General features: G+C 28.7%; 1 protein-coding gene across 1 annotated transcript in view; it reads left to right on the forward strand.

Annotated features, from left to right (window-relative positions):
- Positions 1-25,677, forward strand: part of LOC113388368 (protein Wnt-5b-like) — a 60,571-nt gene that overhangs the window by 28,226 nt on the left and 6,668 nt on the right. The window contains exon 3 of the mRNA XM_026625754.1: positions 11,993-12,110. Within this exon, the coding sequence (XP_026481539.1) occupies positions 11,993-12,110 (118 nt within the window). The remainder of the gene's footprint in view (positions 1-11,992; positions 12,111-25,677) is intronic.

Consider the following 25,677-nt stretch of genomic DNA (forward strand, 5'->3'; position numbering starts at 1 on the left):
AATTGAGGCAAAATGTATTTTATATGAAAGTTATGTGTAGGTTCGGACGGGGCACGAAGGTCCAATGTGACTTTGAGCAATTTTATTATGAAATCGAAACTAATTATAAAAATATATCTTAACAAATCAGTAAAAAATTTATGCAGTGAAAGATGAGTTGACCAATCGGGCTCAATGGATCCAAGGGGTAGATAATAATTATTTAATTATGTATATATGTATATATATATATATATATTCGCAAAAAATCATTGCATTGTTGAAGTAGAAATAAGATTAAGGCCACAACATTTTTTCAAAAAAAATCAAAAATATTTATATTTTATTTCGAAGATAATTTAATTTTTTGCATTTTGATATTTGTTAGAAATATCATTCTTTAAATTTTAGCTAAATATCTATATAAATAGTAAGTTATTTTCTTCAATTATAGTTGAAAAATCAATTCATTACATTTTACAAGAAAAAAAATCATTGTACTTCAAGCATAATTTACAAAAATTTATAAATTTCGATTACATTCTTATATAGATATAAAATGAATTATGTAATAAAAAAAAATCCGAAGAGAAAATTAAAAATATATAAAATAATTTAATTTTAACTTCCCGAAGAAGAATTTCAAAAATTATATTCTTGTCTATCAAAACAAAAGCCTTAAAATATTATAGGCCTGTGAAAAGTTGTTCAAGAACAAAAAATAATGCCAAGTTTGGGTGAGTGCGATTAAAGTAGAAAAGTTGTAAATATTCTTGAAAATATTTTCGTTTCTTGTAGAATGGTGTAATTTTAGTATGTCATACTTCAATATGTCTGCTGTAACAACAAATACTAAAATCGATGAGGTTTCGAAGAAATTTCCAAGATTTTTACATTTCTTGTGAAAAGAGCCCAAAAAAATGAAAAATCAATGAATTTGAGTAAAAAATGTTATTTTTTTATAAAATACTTTCAGTTGCCATAGAAAGTTGTAATTTTAGTATATTATACTTTAGTATGTCTACAAAAAGCACAAATACTAAAATCGATAAGTTTACTAAGAATATTAATAGTTTAAATTAGAGTTGGAAGAGGAATTCGATATATTTTAAGAGAAAAACGAAACACGAACTAATATCATCTTCGATTTTTGATATTTATTTTTCGTACATTTAAAAAATTATAACTTATTAAGATGAATATCAAGTGTTTTTTTTTTTAAGAAAAACTCAAGACATACAACGAAAAATAAATAACATTTTTTATATATAAAATCTCTTACTTACTTCATGTACCTATGCAAGAAATATAATAGAGTAGGTCCAATTTGACTTTGAGCCATTATATTGTGTAAACCAAAACAATTAGATCACAACAAATACCACATATCGAAAACAACTATCTGACTATGTTCAGTAAAACTCCCAGCTAATTCATCATTGTAAAAATATGTTTTCTTTTGTTTTTGTTTGTAAAAATGTGTTTTTCAAAAATTTGACACCTGGTCCTTATTAGCCCTCAGGCAGTATAGAACGACCAGAGGGCAAACTATTAGTCATTTTTCACAGAATTATTCCCACAACCTCCGAATCATTCACCATCCCCCATAAACAAACTTCGTCCAGCATTTCCCTCCTCATAAAATCCTACAAAAACGCATAACCGCTCCCATACATCAAAAACCAACCTATCCATTCCTTTCCACTGATGTCCACTACTCTCTTTGTCTTTAAGACGTTTACCAAGGAAAATTTTTATGAAAAATCCACGATTGTCGAGATTTTTTCCCAGGGCACAAGACACATCCGAAACGTGACTTTTTTATTACTTTTTTCCTAAATGTGGAAATTGAAATGACGTATTTTTCCGGACGCATTCCTGAGCGTATCCGACACGCGGAAAATCCGGTTTCCAGAATTCTACCGACCAGGGCAACAGACGCAAATCGGCGGGGGAGGTTTTCACGAGTTTTTCACATTCCGGGGTTGTTGTCGTCGGCACAACAAACTGTTGCTTTTGGTAATAGACATAGAATTTATACGTTTGTTTGTAATAATATTTATTCAGAAAGTATGAAGATAATGTAGATACAACATGTCATTACAGTGTGTGTTGAGGAAAGGGTTTATACAAAAACCGATATTTTACAAAACCGGTTTTTGACTAGTATTTTTTCAGCAAAAACCGGTTTTAAAAGGTTTTGCTGGAAAATTTCAACTGGTGAGAAAGCACTTTTTGGCAGAAATTATTTAATGTTTAATTTTTATTGTAAATATTTTTATCCAATTTAGTAGAACTGTAGAAGAAAAATTTACAAGACTTTAATAACTTTAAAAACTTTTTAATTGGTTGTTTATGCATAATTTTCAAATACAAGAATGTAAATATTTTTACAATAGTGAAACAGTTATTCAGCAAAAATATAACATTAAAACCAATAAATAAAAAGATTTACATATTTTTATAATAACCATATAATAATATCTAAAAGCTATTTAGATGTTATATACTGATGAATATTTATTAAAAATTATTTTATAAAATCTGTTCACACACACACACACATACCTTTTCCAAATTTGGTCTCATTCAATTCAGAATGGCTTGAAACGTCGAGAAAACATAAAATTATCTAATCGATTTTTATGAAAACATAAACTTCTCCTTCGGAAAGTTAAATATATGAATGTGTATTATATAATGTAAATTATACTTAATACTAAATAAAGTTTATGCATACGTAGTTACGTACTTATTAAAATCAATTTTAGTTTCGAAGATAATTAATCGAAGAACTAAGTATTTTCCGGACAATTTTAATACAAATTTAAATATTTTATTTATTTTGTTGTTTAATAAAATATGATTTCAAAATACAGAGAACGTCCATTGATTTGCAGCACTATTTTCATTAATCTGGTACATTTATACACTGTGATTCATACATTTAATACCTATATTTTCTATTAACAACTCAGTTGTCCAATGTTACAATTTTTATAAGAAAACGCGTTTTAAAAACCGGCAAACCCTGATTTTAATTATCAGCTATGAAAATGCATACTCTATATTAATTATTTACAATTGTAATACAAATTTAACAATTATTTTGCGATTATAATACAAATTATTTTAAAATTATAATACGAATATTACAATTATTTTAAGTAAAAAATAGTAAAACAAAAATGTATAAAAATATTTGTAAAATGTTCATACAAAATTAATTTTTACAATACTTATAAAATTTTCATACAAATTTAATCTTACAGCCCACTGCAGCAAGTTCATTTATTTTTTTATTAGATACTTTAAAAATTCATTACTACCATAAAATCACTATTAAAAAACTGATTTTCTAAAATGTCGGTTTTTGTTTAATTTTTTTTTATTCTTTTATTTTATTTTCATTCTGCAATCTATAAAAATAATTATATTTAGCAGAGAATGCTGACAAGTTGTTTACAATTGATTGTTTTTGTTTAAAATAATGATGCATTTCAAATGATTCCCAACAAATATAAACATACTGATACAATTATTATGATACAAAATTAACAGAATGTCTCCTAAGTTCCTAATAAATTGTACTAAATTTTATTTAATTTTTACTAAGCTAATTTGTAAGGATGTACGTAACAAAGTTTTCAAGTTAATCGAATAAATGCAATAAATGTCCCAAATCTATAAGGTTGTCAAATATCTCCCTTCCGCCTTTTTGTATTATAAACCAAGAGCAAAAAAGCGGAAGGGAGATATTTGACAACCTAATATATATGGAAAGTTTGTTCTTGGGAGATTAAAACTAATTTCTAAGCTAAGCTAAAAAAGCATTCAGTCATTTAAAAATGATTTATCATTACACTTGTATATGCATTTTTCATATGAGATATTATGAAAAGAAAGTGATTTTTGTGATATTTCCAAAATATTTTATTGTTGAAATTGAGATTTTTTCTTTAAAAAAATGCGTCTTAAAGTAGGCAAATTTTTAGAATTCATCAAATTCTTTTTACTAAAGTTAATTTTATATGGAATACGATTAATTTTAACTTAATATAATAATTTAATTTTAGTATGAATGGCACTTATGAAACCTATTCATTTGGAATACAAAATCAATGCGCACACATATTTTTTGACTCGCGTAAGAAATTTCATTTTGTATATATTGATTTATTTATATATATTTGATTTTGTATATATAGTAACTGTGCTTTTCATAACTTTTTGCAAGACAAAAATTAATACACGATTTTTTTCCTAGAAAACAAATCAAAAACATATTTTCTTACATAAATAACATATATTTTGTTTACAATAAAAATATTCATTTCGCTATTCTGAAATTTTTTTTGATTTTGAATAACACTAAAAAAACAAAAATACAGAAAAATGAACAAAATCGGAGCAGTTTCTGAAGCCTTTCTACTAGAAACCTTTACTGACTCGGCTAAATACTTCGTAACTCAACTCGGTTTTCCCTCGAGCTTTTCATTCACTTCGATGATCCTTCCTCCTTCGGAATCGGATTAGGATTAGAGCTCGGGAAAATCCCGAATAGGGAAGCTTTGCCTACCAAGGCATCAGACGCGAAAAAGCTCTCGGCACGCCACGTGGGCTACGAGCTACGGCTACGGGTTGCGCTCGTAGACGCACAAAGCTACGACGAAAGCTCTCTGGGGTAGAATATTTGATGTGGTGTACTTGAGTGGGGTAGGTTTAGAAAGACGATAAGGGATAGAAGAAAAATCTTTAGTATTATTTAATGGAGAGAAAAATTGAAGTTACTAATGTTTTGTTTAACCAAGTGTGATTGACGAATATAATCGTCATGCAGAAGTGACAGAATTTAGTATATATATATATTAGAGATGGGTAACTTACTCCGGAGTTATCACTCCGATACAACTCCTCCCTTGGAGTGAATCCGAGTGGAGTTGTCTCACAGGATTTGTCATATCCGACTTCCTTAAACTGGTATTAAATCTGTTAACTCGTACAGGCATTTAGTGTTTTTGTCGTTTTTGATTTGGGAAGGAAACGGTCACTTTCTTGTCTCGCAGGCAGTTTTATGACCTTTTTAGGTATAAAAGTCAAAATAAATACCATTGTGTATTTTCCAGAAAATACAAAAATGTTCCTTTAAAGATACAGAACAATGAAATTGTATTCAAGTGTGAATAGTTCAAATGTATAATTTATTGAATAGTAAGGGGTCATATTTCTAACTACGACAATCTTTGGCCGTAAATATACCGAAAAATATACGAAACGAAATACATTTATTTATTTATTATATATTATTATTTATTTATATATTGTTTTTCCATAGCCTGAAATAACAACACTTTAGAGTACAAAATTTATCAGTGATATCATTAGTATTTAAGCAGTAAAAATATTCAGTATTACATTATTACTTTTACACAATTATATAATTGTGTAGAAGTAATAATATGCTAATCGAACTACGCGATATAATATTAATTTTCAAATGGAAATAGCCGAAGAAAAATTTGGAAAGCAGAAGTATTATGTTTTGTTTTATAAATTACATAATTTTTATATAAAATTAATCCAAAAAATCAATTATTTTCTCATCAAAAGGAAATCATTAAATTGAATTTGATTCTCAAGTTTTGCGTTTTTACTTTGGTCAACACTGCTAAAAATACGAGTCACTGACTCGATCATCTGGTCGACCGAAAAATTTTACAATCCGTCATTTATTCGTGAATTTTTTAGAAAAATTATTTTATTGATAATGATTCATAAATTTTTATTTCAAATAATTAATCGAATTTGACAAATCCTTAGATACATAAACAGCTTACTATAGACCACATTTGTTTCGAATATTTCGGTTTCAAAATTGTCGGAGTCGTGGAGTTGTTTAGCAGATATAACTCCACCATGAAGCGGAGTCAAATCCGAGTCGATCCGGCTTCGGATATAATAAGCCCATCTCTAATATATATATATATATATATATATATATATATATTTATTTATTTCATTTTCATTCTGCAATCTATAAAAATGATTGCATTCAGCATAGAATGCCGACAAGTTGTTTACAATTGATTGTCTACAAATTAAGAACTTAGTATATTGACCAATATGGTTATCATACTCACTTCAAATAGCAAACAGTTGCAACGGTTGCTATTTAAATTGGAATTTTTGAAAAAACAAAATATTTTCTGAAATGTCAAGCTGTTTAGAATATTTTGAGGCTACGACTGTATAAAATAAGTTATAGTAAGTGGCATTTTACCTTAGGGCATTTTACCTTCTCGGGAAACAATCAGAAAGATTTAGTTACTTAAATAACATTTTCTACTGATTATTTCAAAAATAGTTTTTGCTTTTTATCAAAACTTGACGAAATTAATTTTTTATGTAATAAAATGGTTCTTTTTCACTTTATTTATAAGACGAAATTAACTTTTTTCGAAATTCATTCGAAAACGTTTGCTGACAAAAATAGAGATGAAGAATGATGTAATTACTATAATAATTTTTACAAAATAGTGGTTTATGGTAACATAGTAAAAATTTAGGGTTGTATGTATTTTTTATATAGACATTAAAAAATTAGAAAAATAAAAATTTGGTTGCAATGAAAGTATGCGAAAACTTACTCGACGATATACCTAACAGTTTCCCAAATTTTCACAGCAAACTTGCCCGGGGTTATACCTTACAGTTTCCCAAATTCTCACGGTGAATGGATGTATAGTTTATTATATAGTCATACATTTATTTATATATATATATATATATACTTATTTGCAATAATTTTGACTTTCTATATATAATCTAAAAATTGCTGATTCTACAAATATATCTGTCCATCATTAGACATTCTTGAGATATTAAAAATATTTTAAATATATTCATTGTTGCTCTTTATAATTGAGAGCACTACTAATTTTTACTAGAATTTTATAAGATTTTAGTTACGTAATCCGATTTTCTGGCGAAATTAATTTATTAATTATAGTTTACGTTTAAAGTGAAATGAAATACATTTTTGTACACGAAATGGATGAAAAAGAATGTGCTAAACATTTTTTTAATACAATATCTGTTAAAACCGCTAAATAATATAACATCTAGTAACATTAATGAGCAATAACATAAATATAACATTAATAAAACAGAGTACAAAATAAAGGTTAGTATTTTCATTAAAATAATATTCGTATTATGATGATTTAATATAAAATAAAAGCGAATAATGATAATAATAAAATTAATAAATAAAATTTGTGAATAATAAAAATAATACTAGAACAACAATAAAGTGGAATAAAAAAATAAGTGACAAATAATATTAAATATAACAAAATAACAATATTAGAAATAATAAGATAGTAATATATTAATAATAATAATAATTGTAATAATAATATTAGCGTTTACAAATGGCTATTTATGAGATCATTGAGAATTTTTCATGTGTGTTAAACATAGTAAAATAATTTATACAATTACAAATATTATAAGTGTGTTTGACTGGAATACATCAACTGGAAATCGTATTGAATATTTTTAGGTTTTTTTTTATATTATTTTTGAACAGCAATCAGAACCTTACGTCCTATGAGCTGTTGGGCTGAAACTTCTCCTTACTTCGTATTTTTTTAGATGGTAATCCAATGGTTAATCCATCCATATTTGATAATTTTTTGTTATTAGAATTAATCTAATAGGGCTGACTTTTCATTTGTGCAGCAATGCCGGGCAAGGGCTATTTTCACTTGGAAACATGTTGCTACCTATATTTTCAAGTGAAAATCGTTGTCACTGCTGCCTGACAACAGGCTGCTCGAAGTGGGTATCGAATCCGGGACCTCTGAAACAAGTCCCGTCGCTGAATATTTTTAAGTGTAAGAGTAAATATTATTTTAAAATCAAACATACCTAAATAGCTAAATCTCAATTCTTATTGATAAAGTTGATTATGTACATGTACTGGAAACTTCGTGCAACTTGCCCTCAGGCAATTTTTTACTTACAAATTACAACTAGTTATAATACAATCTCTTTTTATATGTCTCCAATATATTATGATGTATATGAATCCCAATATTACGTACTAACCTAAAAAAAAACCTTTACTCTATCATTTGAATCAACACGTTTCAGTACCCCACAAACCGCATACACAAACAACCTACTACACACACTAAACCCACTATACATATTTCCATTTCATGAATCGTTCAATATTTACTACCCTCTCCCGAAGAGTCAGTCGAAAGTTCACGACTCATGCGCTTTGAGGCGAAACGCGCCTGTTCTCCTGGTAAGCGGCAACCCCTAGACGACGACCCCTGGGGATAACGCACCGCGTGGCCGCCGGACACGTGCCGATGCCAATGACGGGGATGTAAATATTATAGAAATCAATTATGTTAGTAGACAGGTCTAGGTGGACATTGGAAAAGTAATATTAAGGCAAGGTGGGGTACGTTGTTGCAATACAAATATCTTTGATTCTGTGATTCAATTTTATACTGTTTAGACGATATCATAAGCATCCATCAATAAACAGTTATTATCGCCTAAATTTTAACCTTGTTTAAAAAATAACAAACAATAATCGAATTAGTGTGGTCTTAAGAAATTGTAGTTCTTCTAAGCACTCCTTCAATCTAATGCAGTAATATGGAGTAACCCATTTGGATGTCCAAGTATACAAATCTTCAATACTATTACTGGTGTTCTAAACATCACCACAACAGCTCAGAAACTAAAAAACAACAACAATTATGGAAGAAAAAAATTTTTTCAGATAATTGATTTTTTTTATATATTGAACTTTATTGAAACAATCGCGCTGAGTAGCTGTTTTAGAGACGAAATATCAAAGCGCATTAGCGCCGCCTCGCAGTCTAGTGGATGAACATTAGTACGAAACCCATAGAAATATAAAAAAAAATTTTACTTATTTTCAAAATCTCTATAAAATATCTGATAATTTGCTGTGCATATATGTCTAATGATAATTTTTAGCCGCCAAACGGCATTTTTTTACTTTTTATATTGGACCTCCAAAACCGCTGGACATGCCTTCGCAAAAACTTAATCATTTCTTTCTTTCGGTGATACAAATCAAATGTCATTTGAATTTAGGGGGCGTCCATTAATCACGTGAGGTTTTTAGGGGAGGTGGGTTTGACAAAAAATCACAAAATATCACTTGAGGGAAGAAGGGGTATAATAAGATATTACGTAAATTTATTTTTCACCAGAAATTTAAAAAAAATGCCAAACATTTAAAAAAAATCAAATTTTACAATTTTTTCTCGTAACTAAAATTACACGTGATGTTTGGTAGGGGAGGAGGGGTAATTTTGAATATCACCACGTATCCCCAAAGGGGAGGGGAGATCAAAATTCCTTAAAAAATCGATCACGTAATTAGTGGACGCTCCCTTATTTAAATTGGTTGATCAGTGTTCCAGAAATCGTCGACGAAAATTTGTATCCGCACACACACACATCAATAAATAAAAATTTTCATTTTTATTTTTTTGCGATCACTTACTCTACGCGAAGTTAAAAAGTGGGTTTTTGTTTCTATGTTTCTTATAAATCTAATATTTGTTATTTTTCGTAAATATATACCCATTTTACTATAGTAACTTCAAGTATCTGTTACCTAAAGTCTTCTGCTTTTTAAGACGTATCGATAAAAATAAAATCATAATTCTATACCATGAGTATACCATTTAAATTAGCTTTAATCTCTTACTGATCTTTATGTAACAAAAACATATCTTGCATTCCTTGCATGATTTATCATATATCATAGATCATATAATTGACATATATCTTTTATTAAATAAACTTACGATGATATATTATAGCAAGGGATTACATATTGTCATATAAATTTGTATTAACAGAGGATTGGTGTCGTATTACGTGATATAAGATTTTGTTGTTATTATTAATTATTGCATTGTAACTATAAGCATATAATCTTTATGTAGAAATTATGTTTAAAAAAATATTTTTAGTGGCTCTTAGAAGTGTTCTACTTTATCAATTTATTTAAACTTATCGATAGTTCAGTTAATATCGCATTAGATTATAAAGTTTACAGAGAAATATATTAGTAGAAATTATTTTATCCCAAAAGAAATATTATTTGAGTGAAAATTGTTATCTGAGTTGTTGTAATTTTTTTTTATTAAGTAATAGCAAAAATTGAATTACAACTATAGACCCAGCACTACTTGGAGTGCTAGTCCTCATATGTTTTCCATTTTATAAAGTGTCAAAAGATTGAAGTGACGTCACTTAGTGAACGAGCGTTGCCGACAATTGTCGAATACTCCTGATTGATTAAATGTCATATGTTACGTGTTTAAAATAAAATTAAATCGAGTGTTTGAAATTGTTAAATTGTTGTGAAGAAAAAAATGAGTTTATGTATTGATTAAATGTCATTAAGATGTATAATATTAAGGTGAACATACCTCCCGATTTGGCCGGGACAGTCCCGGATTTTTCTAAAAGCAGTAATTGTCTCGGATTTAGATCTTTTTCCCCGGATTGGGAATTTAATAGGTATATAACAAAAATTATGAAAAGAAACTAACAAGTGCTATTTTTTTTTCAATTCAATTTATGAAGAAAATTAATAGAATTTTATACAAGGCAAAAAACGTACATATAAACCTTAACATATAAATAAATATAGAGATAAAAGGTATTACATATAATTGTATAATTACTACATAATTAATTACTAAAAATCCGCAATTCTGATTAAAAAAATGATTCAAATGAAAAAACTGTTTTTTATTATATCCTTAAATAGCATTTATTTAAAAGACAACCCCTCCTACCTCCCATCCCGGATTTAACTAAAAATTGTTGTCTCGGTTTTGACTTAAAAAATTATTAATAGTATGTAATATCCACTATTGTTTATGCAAATCGAGCATAGAATATTCACAAGTTATAGGAACGTTAAATATGGCATATGACATTTATCGGGAGTGCTCCACGGCTGTCGGCAACGCTCGTTCATTAAGTGACCTTACAGTACCCTTCTTTCTTCTGACACTTTATATAATGGAAAACATATGAAGACAAGCAGTCCATTTAATGTAAGGTCTATGATTACAACTTATGATTTCCAAAAAATTTGGGACAAAAAACCTAGATCCCTGACAAATATTGCTTCTAAAAAATCCGGCAAATAATTTTATTTCACATCAAAGTTAGACTTTTATTTCAATTAATTTTGAATAATGCGCATTTAACAAAGATAAACAAAGAAGGATTTGTGAATTTGATGTTTTTTGTCTATTCTAAAAGCCGCATATTTTAGCATAATTTTCATCTATTTCAATCCAAAAAGTATACACCATGTAATTCAGTATTTTTATTACAGATTTATGCAAAGTTCTACAGGTAGCGTGAAACAAATTACCATTTGCTCTACATTTTCACAATACACAATATTTCAACATACAATAAGTTATGTCATCCTGAATTTAAATTCTGGTATCCTTAAGTTTTATTGCAGTTTTATGCAAATAGGAATGAAAATGACGCAATTTCCATATGTACTATAGTACTATAATATATGTTTAACAACAAAATAACCACATTGCAAATGTCATGAATATATTGAAGTGCTTATAATGGCAGCATTTAAATCAACTACCACAGGATGTAGTAAAATTCTATAATAAATTGCCTAGAACGAGAACTTTCTCTTATAATCAGTAATAAATATTAAAGGAATAGAAAATATACAAACAAACCATTATGAAAAAAATTAAATACAATTTTATCCATGCAGTGTGGAAATTGTGAGCTTTTGAGTGCACGCTAGAGCTTTGGCCAAAGTGTCACCATTTTTTGATTACTGTGGTTGATTTTTATTAATTTTGTTTATTATTCTTTAGCATAAATTTTCAATATGGTTCACTAATTTAAAACAAATTTTATTCTTTTCTAAATTTATCTCTTTTTTCAGGTTTGCCCAGGAATTTGTGGACATCAGAGAACGCGAACGAAGGGCCAGAGTTAAAAAGGGCTCCAAAGCTCAAGGCAGAGCTTTAATGAACTTGTATAACAACGAGGCTGGTAGAAGGGTATGTAGAATTTTAAATAATTAAATTTAGTTATTTTTTAAATATTATAGCCAAGGGATATATTTATTTTACTTGTTTTAAACGACTAGTACTTGTCGTTTGAACTTATTTGTTGATTACATAATTTGTTAATTTGATGCTAGAAATAAAATCTGCACACTACTAATATTTCTTAATGTGGTGCTTGTATAAAAAACTAAAATTTTACTGATATTCCTTAAGTTTCTATAAATATTAAATTAATTTTCAAACTAAAATATATATTTACTAGAAATAAATTACCAATGTTATTTGAAAATGCTGCCTATTTATATAAAACTAAGAACTTGAACTGTATCAATTTTTCGGATGTTATGAATTTTTATTATTTTTGTTTATTAAAACTTTAGAACCACAGTCAAAAATATTACCATAATTGTCCCAAGTTTTGGAGAATTGAGACTCCAAATTGAGTTGAATTATGAATTTAAAATTAACAAAGTTAAAGACATTGATAGACTTTCCTTTAAATAAAACGCTCTAAAGTGCTTTGGCAAGTTCCATTGAAAGTTTGTACTTTTAATCAGGATTGTAATATAATTCAATACTTGTTAGTTTCATACTAAAAAAATATTTAAAAATAAAACTAACCCAAATTTTTCTAACTCATCACTATTTAAATGTTATTACGATATTTCCGATTGCGCAATATAAAAAAGTCCATAAGACCTTAAACAATTTTGTTACCATGTTACCAAAAATAACTTTCATAAAAAATCGTGTAAGATTCGATTGGCAAAATGGAAATGCGATATTCAATTAAAATTGGAGGCGTATCCGATCACGTATTGATTCATTGTATTCATCAAAAAACCAGTTAAGGTTCATTACGTTGCAGAAAAATTATTACTTATTGTTATGAAGACACAAACGAGCAAAAGTTATTATAAAGTTATAAATGAATCCGACGCTATATTTAAAACCAAACTGAGAAGAATGAAGAAACAATGTTCTAAAATTAATGCGATTATTATTGTTTGTTATAATAACCCTCCTGTATTGTCAACATATTTTTTATGGGATTTCTGATTTACATATGATTCATAGTAAGCTGAATGGCAATGTATATACATAAATTTTTATAAATAAATACTCTTGAGGAATCTCTCTTGCCTATAAAATATATTTTCGATTGTAATTACCTTAAAAATATATAGCAACTATGAGTAATAAAATACAAACATACGTTTCTTAAACTGCACGACATTTTTAGATGTTCAATTTACTTTTTCATTCTAATATTTACGAGTGACGATGTATTATGGTTTTGATTTTCATGGATTCTAGATTTCAACGACATAACCTCAAACTTCAGTTAGGTTGACATTTGACGTTTCGTAATCCATATAGAATTAAAGATATCACGTGACAAAACGATCTCGACCAATCACATCAACTCGTTTCGAATGATCACATCGATGACCAATGACGAGTCAGTATTTATGGCGTAACGCATTTCCGTTGCATTTTTGCTGAGTTACTTCCTAGTCGTGCCTGCAGAATTTTTTTTTCAAAAAAATTATTATTTTGTAATAACAAAGTAATATTTTATTACTAACATTACTAGCTTTGAAAGTGTTCTTGTTGTGTCAAAATTGAGAAGAAACGATAAATTCTTTATCATTTATCACCTGCTAACATTCCACTAAGTAGTCGACACTATAAATTATAAAACAAGAGACTTTATATTATAAACACATGATATAAAAGGATAAAATGCAGGTGGATTTCAAAACAGGTGCCCTGCTTTATTGCAACCTTATAATAATTTTTATTGTCGGTGATGAATAGTTTGTTATATAACAGAATATTTATGAGACAAATTCCTTAAGGCGAAAGAATTTTTAATATAATAAAAGACGCTGATCTGAACGTCTGTATTATTTTAAATTGCTTTAAATAATCAGCAAAAATATATCTTTACATCTTAAAATCTTAATAATAACTTGAATTTATTTCAGACTATCATTTAATTATTTTACAGAATATAAGATTTTATATATAAATACAATATTACTTAATTGAATAACATAAATGTAAATTACTTGAAAAAAGTCGTACCTTCTATGAATATAATTAGTTAAAAAAAAATATTTGGCAACTATTGAATCTTTAAGACTAATGGTTGATTTATTAGTGATTTCAAACTGTAATTTACGTTTTCTAAAAATGTTTTAGCTTTAGGTACAATTAAGGTGCTTAGTCGCCTGAGTCGTACGACTCATTTGAATTTAAATTCAAATAAATCAAGACATATATTTATCTTTTTAGCTTAGAAATCTGTCCATGGATACGCGTTAGGTGGTACGTACCACCTAACGCGATATCCATGGGACAGATTTCTAAGCTAAAAGATAAATATATGTCTTGATTTATTTGAATTTAAATTACTTTAAATAATCTAAAAGATATATTTTTACATATATGAAATATTAGAAATAACTACAATACTATTTAAAACACATTTTTGATTAAGATTAAGATTAAAGTCGTCGTACCAACTAACGCAATATTTCTAAATTATTTATTTCTATCTTATATTATTTCTAAACCTAAAAAAATAAATATAATTAATAATTTATTTGAGCTTACATTACCTTAAATAATCAAAAAAAATATATTTTAACATATATGAAATGTTAATAACAACTTCAATATTATTTGAGACTATAATTTAATTATTAGGGCAAAGTTGCTTAAATTGTACCATATAAGATGCTCCTAAGAAAATAATGCTGTAGTATTTAGTATAATTATCGTACTAAATCGTATCGTATAAATGATCGTACTAAAAACCTAAATTACTTAGCCAATGCAAAATTTTATGGGTACATTTTTTACAGAGATAACACTGTGTATAACCTTGATCTAGTATTTTGTCAGAAATATACATCAGCAGAGTTGTGCATATAATAATTCAATTTCTTCTTTTAAAATTGCTTTTTTAACATGATTCACTCTTTTTTGAAATTTGAAGGGATGGTACTAATTGTAAGTAACTTATAACTTAACCAGTTCAAAATTGTATGGGTACATTCTTTACAGAGATAAAACTGTATATAACCTTGATCTGGTATTTTATTAGAAATATTCATCAGCAGAGTTGGAATAACTATTAATTCAATTTCTTTAGCTAAAAAAATGGTTTTTTAACATAATTCACTTTTTATTGAAATTTTAAGGGATTGTACTAAATAACTAAATTCCTAAACTAATGCAAATATAAATTTTATAAGTATATAGCCTTGATCTGTTATTTCGTCAAAAATATTCATCAGCAAAGTTGGAATGACTATTTATTTTGTTTCTTTTTTGTAAAATTTCTTTTTAGTTTACAGTTTTTCCAAGGTAAATTTTCAGTTGCTCCTTTTTAGCTCACCAAGTTTATAGAGGTGATATAAAAACAAAACTGTTAAATCTAACTTTAAAATGATAACACATCTTATAAGAGAATTAAATAAAGTATACTTAAAAATTACGTTAAGGTCTCGTGAACTAAACAACAGTGCTCACAACCAAAAACAAATGAAAATACTTTGGTTATGGATTTTCAAACACTATGGCGTTCATCTTCTGATAGCAACTTCATAAAAATCAAGGTGATGGCTGGTTATACATCTTTTTCCCTCTACTTTCAAACATTGTTGTTGAAAAATTCTTGACGTTACTTGTTTTTGAGATATCGATGGTAAACCTTTTTACCGGCGGTTCTTTAAACCCGCTCTACTCTATATGTATATAATTTATTATATTATTTTCCGCCTCTGTTTCTGAGTATCTACAATCTAAGATTTCTGTTCGTGACATTATATTATAAATCTATTATATTTATCTGCCCTGCCGCCGACTTTTCTCAATAAATCCTCCAACAGAAGCTTTCCGTTCGACCGGTCTAATTGCAAAACAATATAAACATCAAATTGAAACACAAAGTAATTGTGTTTCTGATATTATTTATTACGAGAAAGGAATTGTCGATAAACGGAATATAAATCTTTGTATTTGAAATACTTTCAAAGTAAATAGTTATTAACATTGTCGTATATTTTCGATCGCTCAATTCTGCAACCGATAAATTTTTATTCGAAAATACATCGAAGGCAGACTGGACGTTTTATCGTTTAATTCCTCAGTCGGCATTCTCGGTTCGTGTTTGAGTTTATTTTATTTCTTTTTAAATATCTTTTTCAGCTGCAAGATTTTAAAGCCGCCGATCTTAACAGAAGAGAAACGAGGCGCCTCGACGGTGATTGGGGCAGTATCGCCTTTTAAGAATTTATTATGAGGATATTTAATTAAGTGATGCGATATGGATTATAGATGATACAGAGGATTTATTTAATATAAATTAATTATTTACTTTGGTTAATTATTTATTTTAGAGGCTTTAGATTTAACGGATACTATGTGCATGCATGAGCATGATGAATAAGAATTGGTCCGAAAGCAAATCCGTGTGCTCACGTTAGAGCAATTAAAAATGGAAATGATTTTTTCAATATTTTAGGAGAAAAAAGTTTCATTTGATATGAATTACCCCATGTTAGCATCATGGAATCATTATCTATCAGAGAGGTTTGGGCCGTTTTCTTGTAATAAAGTGTTGAAAAAAAAAATTTCACGATTTTTATTATTATTTTTTTGACGGTAGATACCATAGTCTTCTAGATCATACTAAAATATTACGACCCTACGACAACTCGTTTAGCTTTAAAAATTCGTCAAAGTTTTCAAAAATTAGTATCGTTTTTTTGTCATTTGTCAGAATTAGACCTTTCATCGACGATTGATCAAAACGCCTGAACCGATTTCAGAAATTTAAAAACCTTTTCATGTGTCTCAATGAGGACTATCGCTTCTCAGTTTTGTGCGACAATCGGCCGAGCCGTTCCTTTGAAATTTGGAAAAAAGTGGTAAACTTTTCGTCCACATTTAAGCTCTTACTACCGAACCGATTTTAAAAAATCAAAAACTTTTCGAAAGATATTGGTTGAGAATGATACTGATTAGTTTTAGGTGAAAATCTACCGATCCGTTTTCTTGTAATTAACTGTTGAAAAAAAAAATTCAAGCCGATTTTTATGAAACCTTTTTTGGCGATATATATCATGGTCTTATAAAACTTACTGAAATATTAATGCCTTACTACAAGTAGCTTAATTTTTAAAAATCTTCAAAGTTTAAGAAAATGAGTAGTTTTTTTGACATTTATTAAAAATACAATTAGAGGATTTACTTGGTATAACGATAGTAGTACTTTGTCTTCATAGCTGGGCATTAACTCGTTAATCCGTTAATTGTTAACTAACGAAGTTAACATTTTGATTAACGGATTAACTTTTAAGTTAACTTTTAAAAATGTTAACGGACACGTTAACTTCCGTTAAAATCGTAGAAGTCCGTTAATCGTTAATCCAATGCCTACTATTTACCGCACGGCACAGCTTTCGCCAATGCCTTATTAAATGGCATAGAGAAAAGATTTGGACCACTCCTGAATGATAAACAGTGCCAACTTGCCGCGGCATTGCACCCAAAGTTCCACTTGATATGTACATTGATACATTCGAAGGACAGAGATAGTTTAAGTGGCGGAGGAAGCAATGCGAGTAACAACGATGATGACGAGGAGGAAGACTTTTTCAATTCTGTCACTCAGTCTATAGAAAAACCAAAGAGCTACAAACTCTTTAAAAAATAAAGCGCAAAGTCTCGTTAAAATGTGGCTGGACATGAAATCAAAAGACTCGTTCAACGATGCAATTCAAAAACAATAAGATTGCCATTCGAAAGTGAAAAATGAGTACAAGTCTTTGAGGTCCCCGACGTGAAAAGCGCGGCTCGCGCTTGAAAATATTTAATATCTTTCGATGTAACAAAGTCTCCAACAAATTGTAAAAAGAATTTTGTTGCAGAGAAAAAAAAGAAAAAAATATGTTTTTTTTGGATCGGTTCAAGTTGGGGTAAGACTAAGTAAAACCTTTGTAAATATTTAAGGGTTGAAAATTGGTTTAAGGTAAGAAAATTGCAAAAATAAAAAAAAAATTTAATCATTACAAAGTTCGCTTCAATATGAGTGTAATAAAAAAAAAATAATACTGATCCGATCAGCACAACTGGAGATAATTAATTACCGCATATGATGTTCATAGAAATTGAGCAAAAAATCCATATTTCAATCGTAAATATTTACAAAAAAATTTTTTTCAGCAAAATCTTGAAATACGTGTCAAATGATTTTATGTATAATATCCGTAAAAAAATTTCAGACAATTGTAAAATGTGACATTTTATTTTTTGAAAATTCGTACGATTTGTAAAAGAAAGACCCACATATATCCATTTTTTCTGAGGTATGCCAAAATGTTCAGAAACTTTTGAAACGTAAACATATATAAAAATTTTCATTTTCGATTACTATACCTTGCCCTACGGGAAGTTAATAAGTTTTTTAAGTTCACTAACGCAAGGATATAAAAAATGTAATTTTACACATATTAACGGATTAACGATTAACGTTAACTTGCGTTAATTCTTCCGAAATGTAACGCTTTAACGTTTAACGAAGCTAACTTTTTTTGTAGCGGATTAACGATTAACGAAGTTAACTATTTGATTAACGGTGCCCAGCTATGTTTGTCTTAATGAATATACTAAACCATTAAAGTCCTACGCAAACTAGTTCAATTATAAAAATTATTGATTTTTGAAAATTTGCTTTTAGAAAATACTCCGAGTTAACGTGTTCGTTCGCTTTCAACTATGTGTAATAAATCCACTCGGAATACTTTTAATCATTCATAAATTAATTATTGATTAAGTCGGTTAATTACACATATCGGGAAGTTCATGTAACTTGCCTCAAGGTAAAACACCAATACCAACTAGTATTAATTTTCTATCTCAGTATATCACATCTCAAAATCAGTAAATACTATTTCTATATACAATCATTTGCTAATCTCCCATATTTTGCAACGGCGGCAATGTAGCTGGCAATAATAATATAAATATTTTGCAAAGATTTTATGACCGTCATTGATGAAATGTTTTGCTGTAAAAATAACCGCAACTAATGCAGTGAAAACGTTTTGCAAGGCGATAGAGAAAAATAAAATATTGCATTAGAAACAACTGCTCACTTTTAAAATGAATCTAAAATTCAGGGACGCCAAAAGGGCTCAGTATCAACATTTGTTTGGAGGTCCTCACTAACAACAAAAAGAGTGCGCGTAAGGACCACACGCGATTGAAGTAAAACTTATTTGCTACTGTATAAAATGGCATTCAAGTTAAAAATAAATACATCATATAAGAATTTTGAATAATGTTTCTTAGTAATATGGCAAACACTCGTGATGCACACATTTATTAGTGTCAACAATTATGCGCATTTATATAATAATAAATTATAAATTATATATTTATAATAGCTATGAAAATATGTATAATTTTTAAAAACAATAATGTAATAAAAGTCATACTTCAAATATGACATGATCGGTTTGTCATTGTAATAAGCATTCAGAAATGAACTTTCATTAGAGAAATGAAGTAATTGCTGATTAATAACTTCAATAATATTCGTTCACACGGTGGATTATGTTAAACAACGCCTAAACAAATATTGTTTTCACAACTTCACTCATCATGTAATAATTGTGTTTGAAGAACTTCATGTAATTTGAATTAACATACATTCATTGACTGATTGTATTTTTTTTACTTTTTCGCTGGCGATATAATCTCATTCTCTGAACAGCTGTAATATCTGTCTTGCGTGAAAAATATTTTCCATTTCAATAACTTCAATGATTTATAGAAACTACGAATAATATAGAAATTATTGCAATAAACTTATGTTTCATACACGACGCAAATGCTTTATTTGTTTTATTCTTTTCATTATAATTATTTACGGGGGACAGGGTAAAATATTCTTTTGATTCAGGCATTTTACATAAAATCAAGATTTGTGCTACGATGTAACTTTAAAATGTTTATTTATCTATGCCGATTTCCTTGTTGATATAGGTACGCATACAACGTTGATGCCGGTACGCATACAACGACAGATCTCTATTCACATAGGCGACGACTAATCACAATCGACCCGTATAGAAATGATATCATCGAGAGCAAATGACGAATCATTGGCAAATGAGAATCTTGTCTTATCTGCCGTAACGCACTTCCGTAGCATTTGTACGGATTTGCACCCTACTCGCGCCTAAAGAAGTTTTACTTCAAAAAGTTTTTGCAAGATAAAAGAAATCACTACATAAAATTTATTCATCATCATTTATCTAGATAATTTATCTAGTAATTGCACACACCATTTTATGAATATCATATTCAAAAAATGATTTATCAACAAAACCTATATTACATTTTTACCAAATGAAGTGCTATTAAGCTTCAAATAGCGCATTATAAATAAAGTACAGTAATGCAAAGTTTTAAAAAATTCTCTGAGTATCTCGGTTCGAGATCTTTGCTATCTCGGAGTGGATCGTGATCTCGATCCCGAGATCTCGATCTCGATCTCAATCTCTGAATCTGCGTCGGCGAGTGTCGTAATTGCCCATAATTTTCAGGCGCATTGTGCGAACTCACGATGAAGAAGTGAGCGATCTTCTTCAGTGTCTGAACGACCGGCCGTCATATAATTTATAATGAGGGTTCTGGTAGAAAATTAAAAAAAAAGATTAGAATTGTTAAACAAAACTAGTGGGGGCGCATGGCATCGTGCCTTAAGGCAAATTGCTGGTACTTCTCGTACCGAATATTAAAATGTTTAAAAATCTTTAAAATTTATTGAGAATTTTGAAATAAATGAGATTTTTTGAAAATGTTCAAATTTTTGAAAAAAATTGACTTTTTTGAAAAATTTGAATTTTTTTATATACTTTATTGAATTTTTCTAAAAACTTTTTTTTTTCAAAGCAATCATGCTGCCTAGAGTTGTGTTAGTAGAAAAAAATATCGAAGCGATTTTTTTAGATTATTATAACTTACTCTACGCGAAATTAATTATAGATTTTATATATATCGCTGTTTTCAAATTTAAGTTTTGTCCTTTACCATGGTTAGTGGATGCTTGAGCTTTTGCAATTGAATCTACTATAGAGTATCTAGGTTCGTTATATATCTATTATTTATAAAATATTAGTTTTTTTTCATATTTTAGCTTATTACGCGTTTACCCATACGCGTAACCATGATCAAAGTCACTCAAACTTGAGTGGTAATGCTACTGCTGGCATGATATGTACGTTACAATTAAAGCGTTATGTAGTGGTTAATATTATCTTTATGTATGAGACTTTTCACCACAAACTATAAACTATAAACTATAATCTATATCAAGAATATAGTACAAAATATAACAGTAAGTATAACATATTTATTCACAAGGAAGAAAACCTCTTATCTCGGCTTTGTTGGGTCTAATTAAAAATCTAAAGTGGTCAAAACTTTAAACTACAAAGTCTCAAACTTTACTACTTAACTAAAAGTTACTAAATCTGCATTTTTATTCATGTTTTGGAACGTTCACATATGCCAACAACTTTGCTACGTTTCTTAGAGCAAAATCTCTCTTACACTTTCCATAGGGTAAGTTATAGTAATCGCAAAAAAAAAATTAAATTTTTTGCATATCTTTAAGTTCGAAGGTTTCTGAACATTTTGGCACACCTTAGAAAAAAAGGATGTGTGGTATGCAGTTACAGTTCGTCGACGATTTATAGAACACGTTCTGAATGATTCAAAACATATTTGATTCCTATTGATGGGGAGACTTGCTGATTAGTTTCTGGCAAAGGCAGGTCCTGTCATTTCGGAGATACAAAGCAAAATGTGCAGAAACTGTCAATTCAGGTTTTAAAAGAACGGAGCGTTCGATTTGAATGATTCAAAAAATATTTCACTTGTATTGACGGAATAAAGAATTGCTAAATAATTTTAGAGATCAAAAAAATAAAGTTTGGAAAAGACATATGCCTCAACCTCTTAACCTATTACATATTTTATAGAGATTTTAATAATAGGTACAAATTTTGTTCTCAACTTTCACATATACAGCTGAAACCAATTTTTTCTACATTTTTGATAATAATTATCAACCGATTTAAAGTAGATTAATTTTGTTTTAAGTTTTTATTAAGATTTCATTAATCGAGAAAACATTTTTTCTTTTTTACCACCAACTCTTCTACTGTTATTATATATTGCATGGCGTTTATGTTTTGTTCATTTTGTAAGCTTTCGTTAACACATTAAGAAAGGATTTTATTCACCTTTATTCTTTTATTTTCTTTTTACCAAGAACCACCGACCTTAGGAGAAATAACTTGGAAGAAATCAGAAAATTAGGAAGAAACTTCTCCAGCTAAACTTAAGGAATGTTAGTAAAGGATTGATACTAATTATAAGAAGGCGATTCTGTCGTTAGGATAAAACTTGTCCAACTAAACTTGAGAATCATTTCGACTAATAAAATTTGATACATAGATGACGATTCTACCATAAAATAGAACAATGTTAATTTGCTATATTATGTAGCAGGCAATGCTATATTATGTAGCAGTTTTTATATAAAATGCTGCTAAAAACTGTAAAAATCCTATTTGGTTTCTGTACAATCAGACATCTTAGATAGTAAACTTATGGACCGATTCTGACGCTTAACAGTCCAATGTTATTGCAAGGCTATGTTATGAAGAACTTTTCATATTAAATATTGCCAAAAGCCATGTGGCTAGTGTGCAGTTTTTCTTATCTTGTCAGATAGAAAACATAACCTAGAAACCGCACAAATGTCGAAAAAATGATCTTAGTTAGCAGGGTATTTTTGACTCAGCTTTATAGCATACGAGTGACGTTGCAATTTATGTGTAAAACGCATGAATGCACAGCAAATACATGACATTCTGACAGTATTTAGTACCATTTTGTATGTGAATTGAAAGAACCTAATAGCCTTGTCATAATATTGGACTATTTTGCGGCACAATTAGCCCATAAGTTTAAAAATAGCAAGTAAAAAATATATTCATAGATTTTAGATAAGGTATTAAATACTTGTTGATTTTAAAATATTTCATACATTTGTATAAGTTTCATCATATTATAGTAGTTTCTAGTGCTATAATCATGTATTTTTCTATTTTTCTACGACTAAAGGTGTCATCGGTGTGAAAGGAAGCAAGTATAATCCGGCTTGTATTAGATAGATTATAGATAATCTAATAGTATTTTATTTATGTAGAAGTAGCCGATGCACTATCGACTATCTACAAATTGTCCATTTCACTTTTGGCCTGGGAGCATTTAATTTCCACCTTTCGATAAGCGCGAACACGGAAAATAAAAGTTTCAAATTGCTTTCACATTGCATCGAAACTACTGAGAAGAAGGCGTCGGCTGTTACGACACCGTTATAGAGATAGAAATATATATATATATTTATATATATATATATACTAGCTGGTCCGGCAAACATTGTTTAGCCATGAGAAATATTTCTGGAAAAATATTTAGGGACCGATTCTGCCGCAAAACAGAAAAATGTTATGGCAGGCCATGTTACGCTCCAACTTGCATGCATTATGCTACTGAATCATACAGTCAAAATGTCATGTATTTGCTGTGCACTCAGGCGTTTTACACATAAACTGCAACGTCACCCGTAAGTTATGAAGCTGATTCAGAAACACACTATTATCTAAGATCGTTTATTTGAGATTTGTGCGGTTTCTAGGTTAGGTTTCCTATCTGACAACCTTAGAAATACGCCTTACTGCATATCAACCACTTTGGCTTTGCTTTTTCAATATTTTGTATGGAAAGTTCTTCATAACATAGCCTTGCCATAACATTTTTCTGTTATGCGGGAGAATCGGTTGTTTAATACACAAAATGACTAACTGATTGTGAATGTAGAAGTATGTGGTATATGAGGGAAAGAGGCAGCTAATACAAATGAAGTGGATGGTTTACCCATTGCAACGCATGCCTTATATAAATATTCCTGGAACATGGTAACAGTCATTGCAAATGCACAGCAAACACATAGCATTTTGACAGTTTTAAGTAACATTTTATATAAAAAACACAACGTTATATAGTCTTGTCATAACGTTGGTCTATTTTATGACCGACTCAGCCCATTACTATCCAATTACTCAATTCAATAATCTACACTACAATTAATAATTTTAATCCCACAACTAAAATTATAACTTTTCGATCACTTTATATCTCAATATATAAATATTCAATTCCAATTATCGTCGTAAAAATAGTTTTTGATTTACGGCGGACATTAAAAAAAGTCTTATCGTCGGTTTTACTTAAAATAGAACCTGTAAGTAGTAACCTGATCGAATTATCTCACCTTAAGTAAATGTAAATTTAAAAGCTTTTATATTAAGATATCTAGAAGAATTTATTAAAGGTGGATATAGAATAGAGGACAGAAGGGGCTGTGAACATTTACACATATGGTAAAAGAAAGTTGTGATTTTCTTTAATTATATGTTATTATATAAAATTAATAACATCAGTATATTTATAACATTCTATACTTCTATAGGATATTACATATAGTATATCTACATATTATTTATAGTAGGGACAGCTATAGTATCTTATTTTAACAGGAGTAATAAATAACAGGCGTTTTTCAATAGGATCACAAACGATTTTTTAAGTAGTAAATTGTCCTACATAATATTGTTATAGCTACTGTTCCGCAAGCAAAAGCAGTGTACAAAAGTGTGCAGGTGCATCATTTTTGTCTGGCAATATAAAATTGTACTTTATATATTTTACTTATTTTCAAATTTATCAGTCTTTAATAATGTGTACCAAATTTTGTAAATGTTAAATTGTTCAAATATTTTAAAAAAATATTTAAGGACCAGTTTAATATTTAATCAGTTTCATGGTATTTTATAAATGTTGTCTACACCTGGCTCATCATCTCTATTAGATTTGAGCCATATCTATTTAATTAATAACACTTTGAGAAACTGTCACATGATATCTTTGAAAAGTTATGCCAATTAAGGCCAAAAGATAAAATAATTTTATTTAGTGTACGTGGTGAGATTCCATTGGAGGTAAAAAAAATTGCAGGATAAAGGGAATTGATTTAAATAAATACTCAAAATGTATAAGGGTAATATGATTTTATAAATATGACTAAAAAATCATTTCTATTAATATTAATGCTGACTTATTGACTTTAGGCAGGTTTTAACATATATTTATAAACAATTACACATTGTAAGTGAATTGAAATTTTATCTAGAATTGTCATTCGTCCAGGTAAATGTATTATACTAACAATTTTAATTTTTTACAAATCTTAATTGCTTTTGGCAATAATTGTGTTAACTAGAGTTTATACAAATTACTCATTTTAGTCATTTTAGAAAACCGGTTTTCTAATAGTATTATTCCCAAAAATCGGATTCAACGAAAGATTTTTCAAAATAACTATTTTCCTCGAATAAATCGA

Source organism: Ctenocephalides felis, unplaced genomic scaffold (assembly GCF_003426905.1).
Source record: "Ctenocephalides felis isolate EL2017-DRISC unplaced genomic scaffold, ASM342690v1 CF-g0.4_SCAFFOLD_03572, whole genome shotgun sequence".
Lineage (NCBI taxonomy): Eukaryota > Metazoa > Arthropoda > Insecta > Siphonaptera > Pulicidae > Ctenocephalides > Ctenocephalides felis.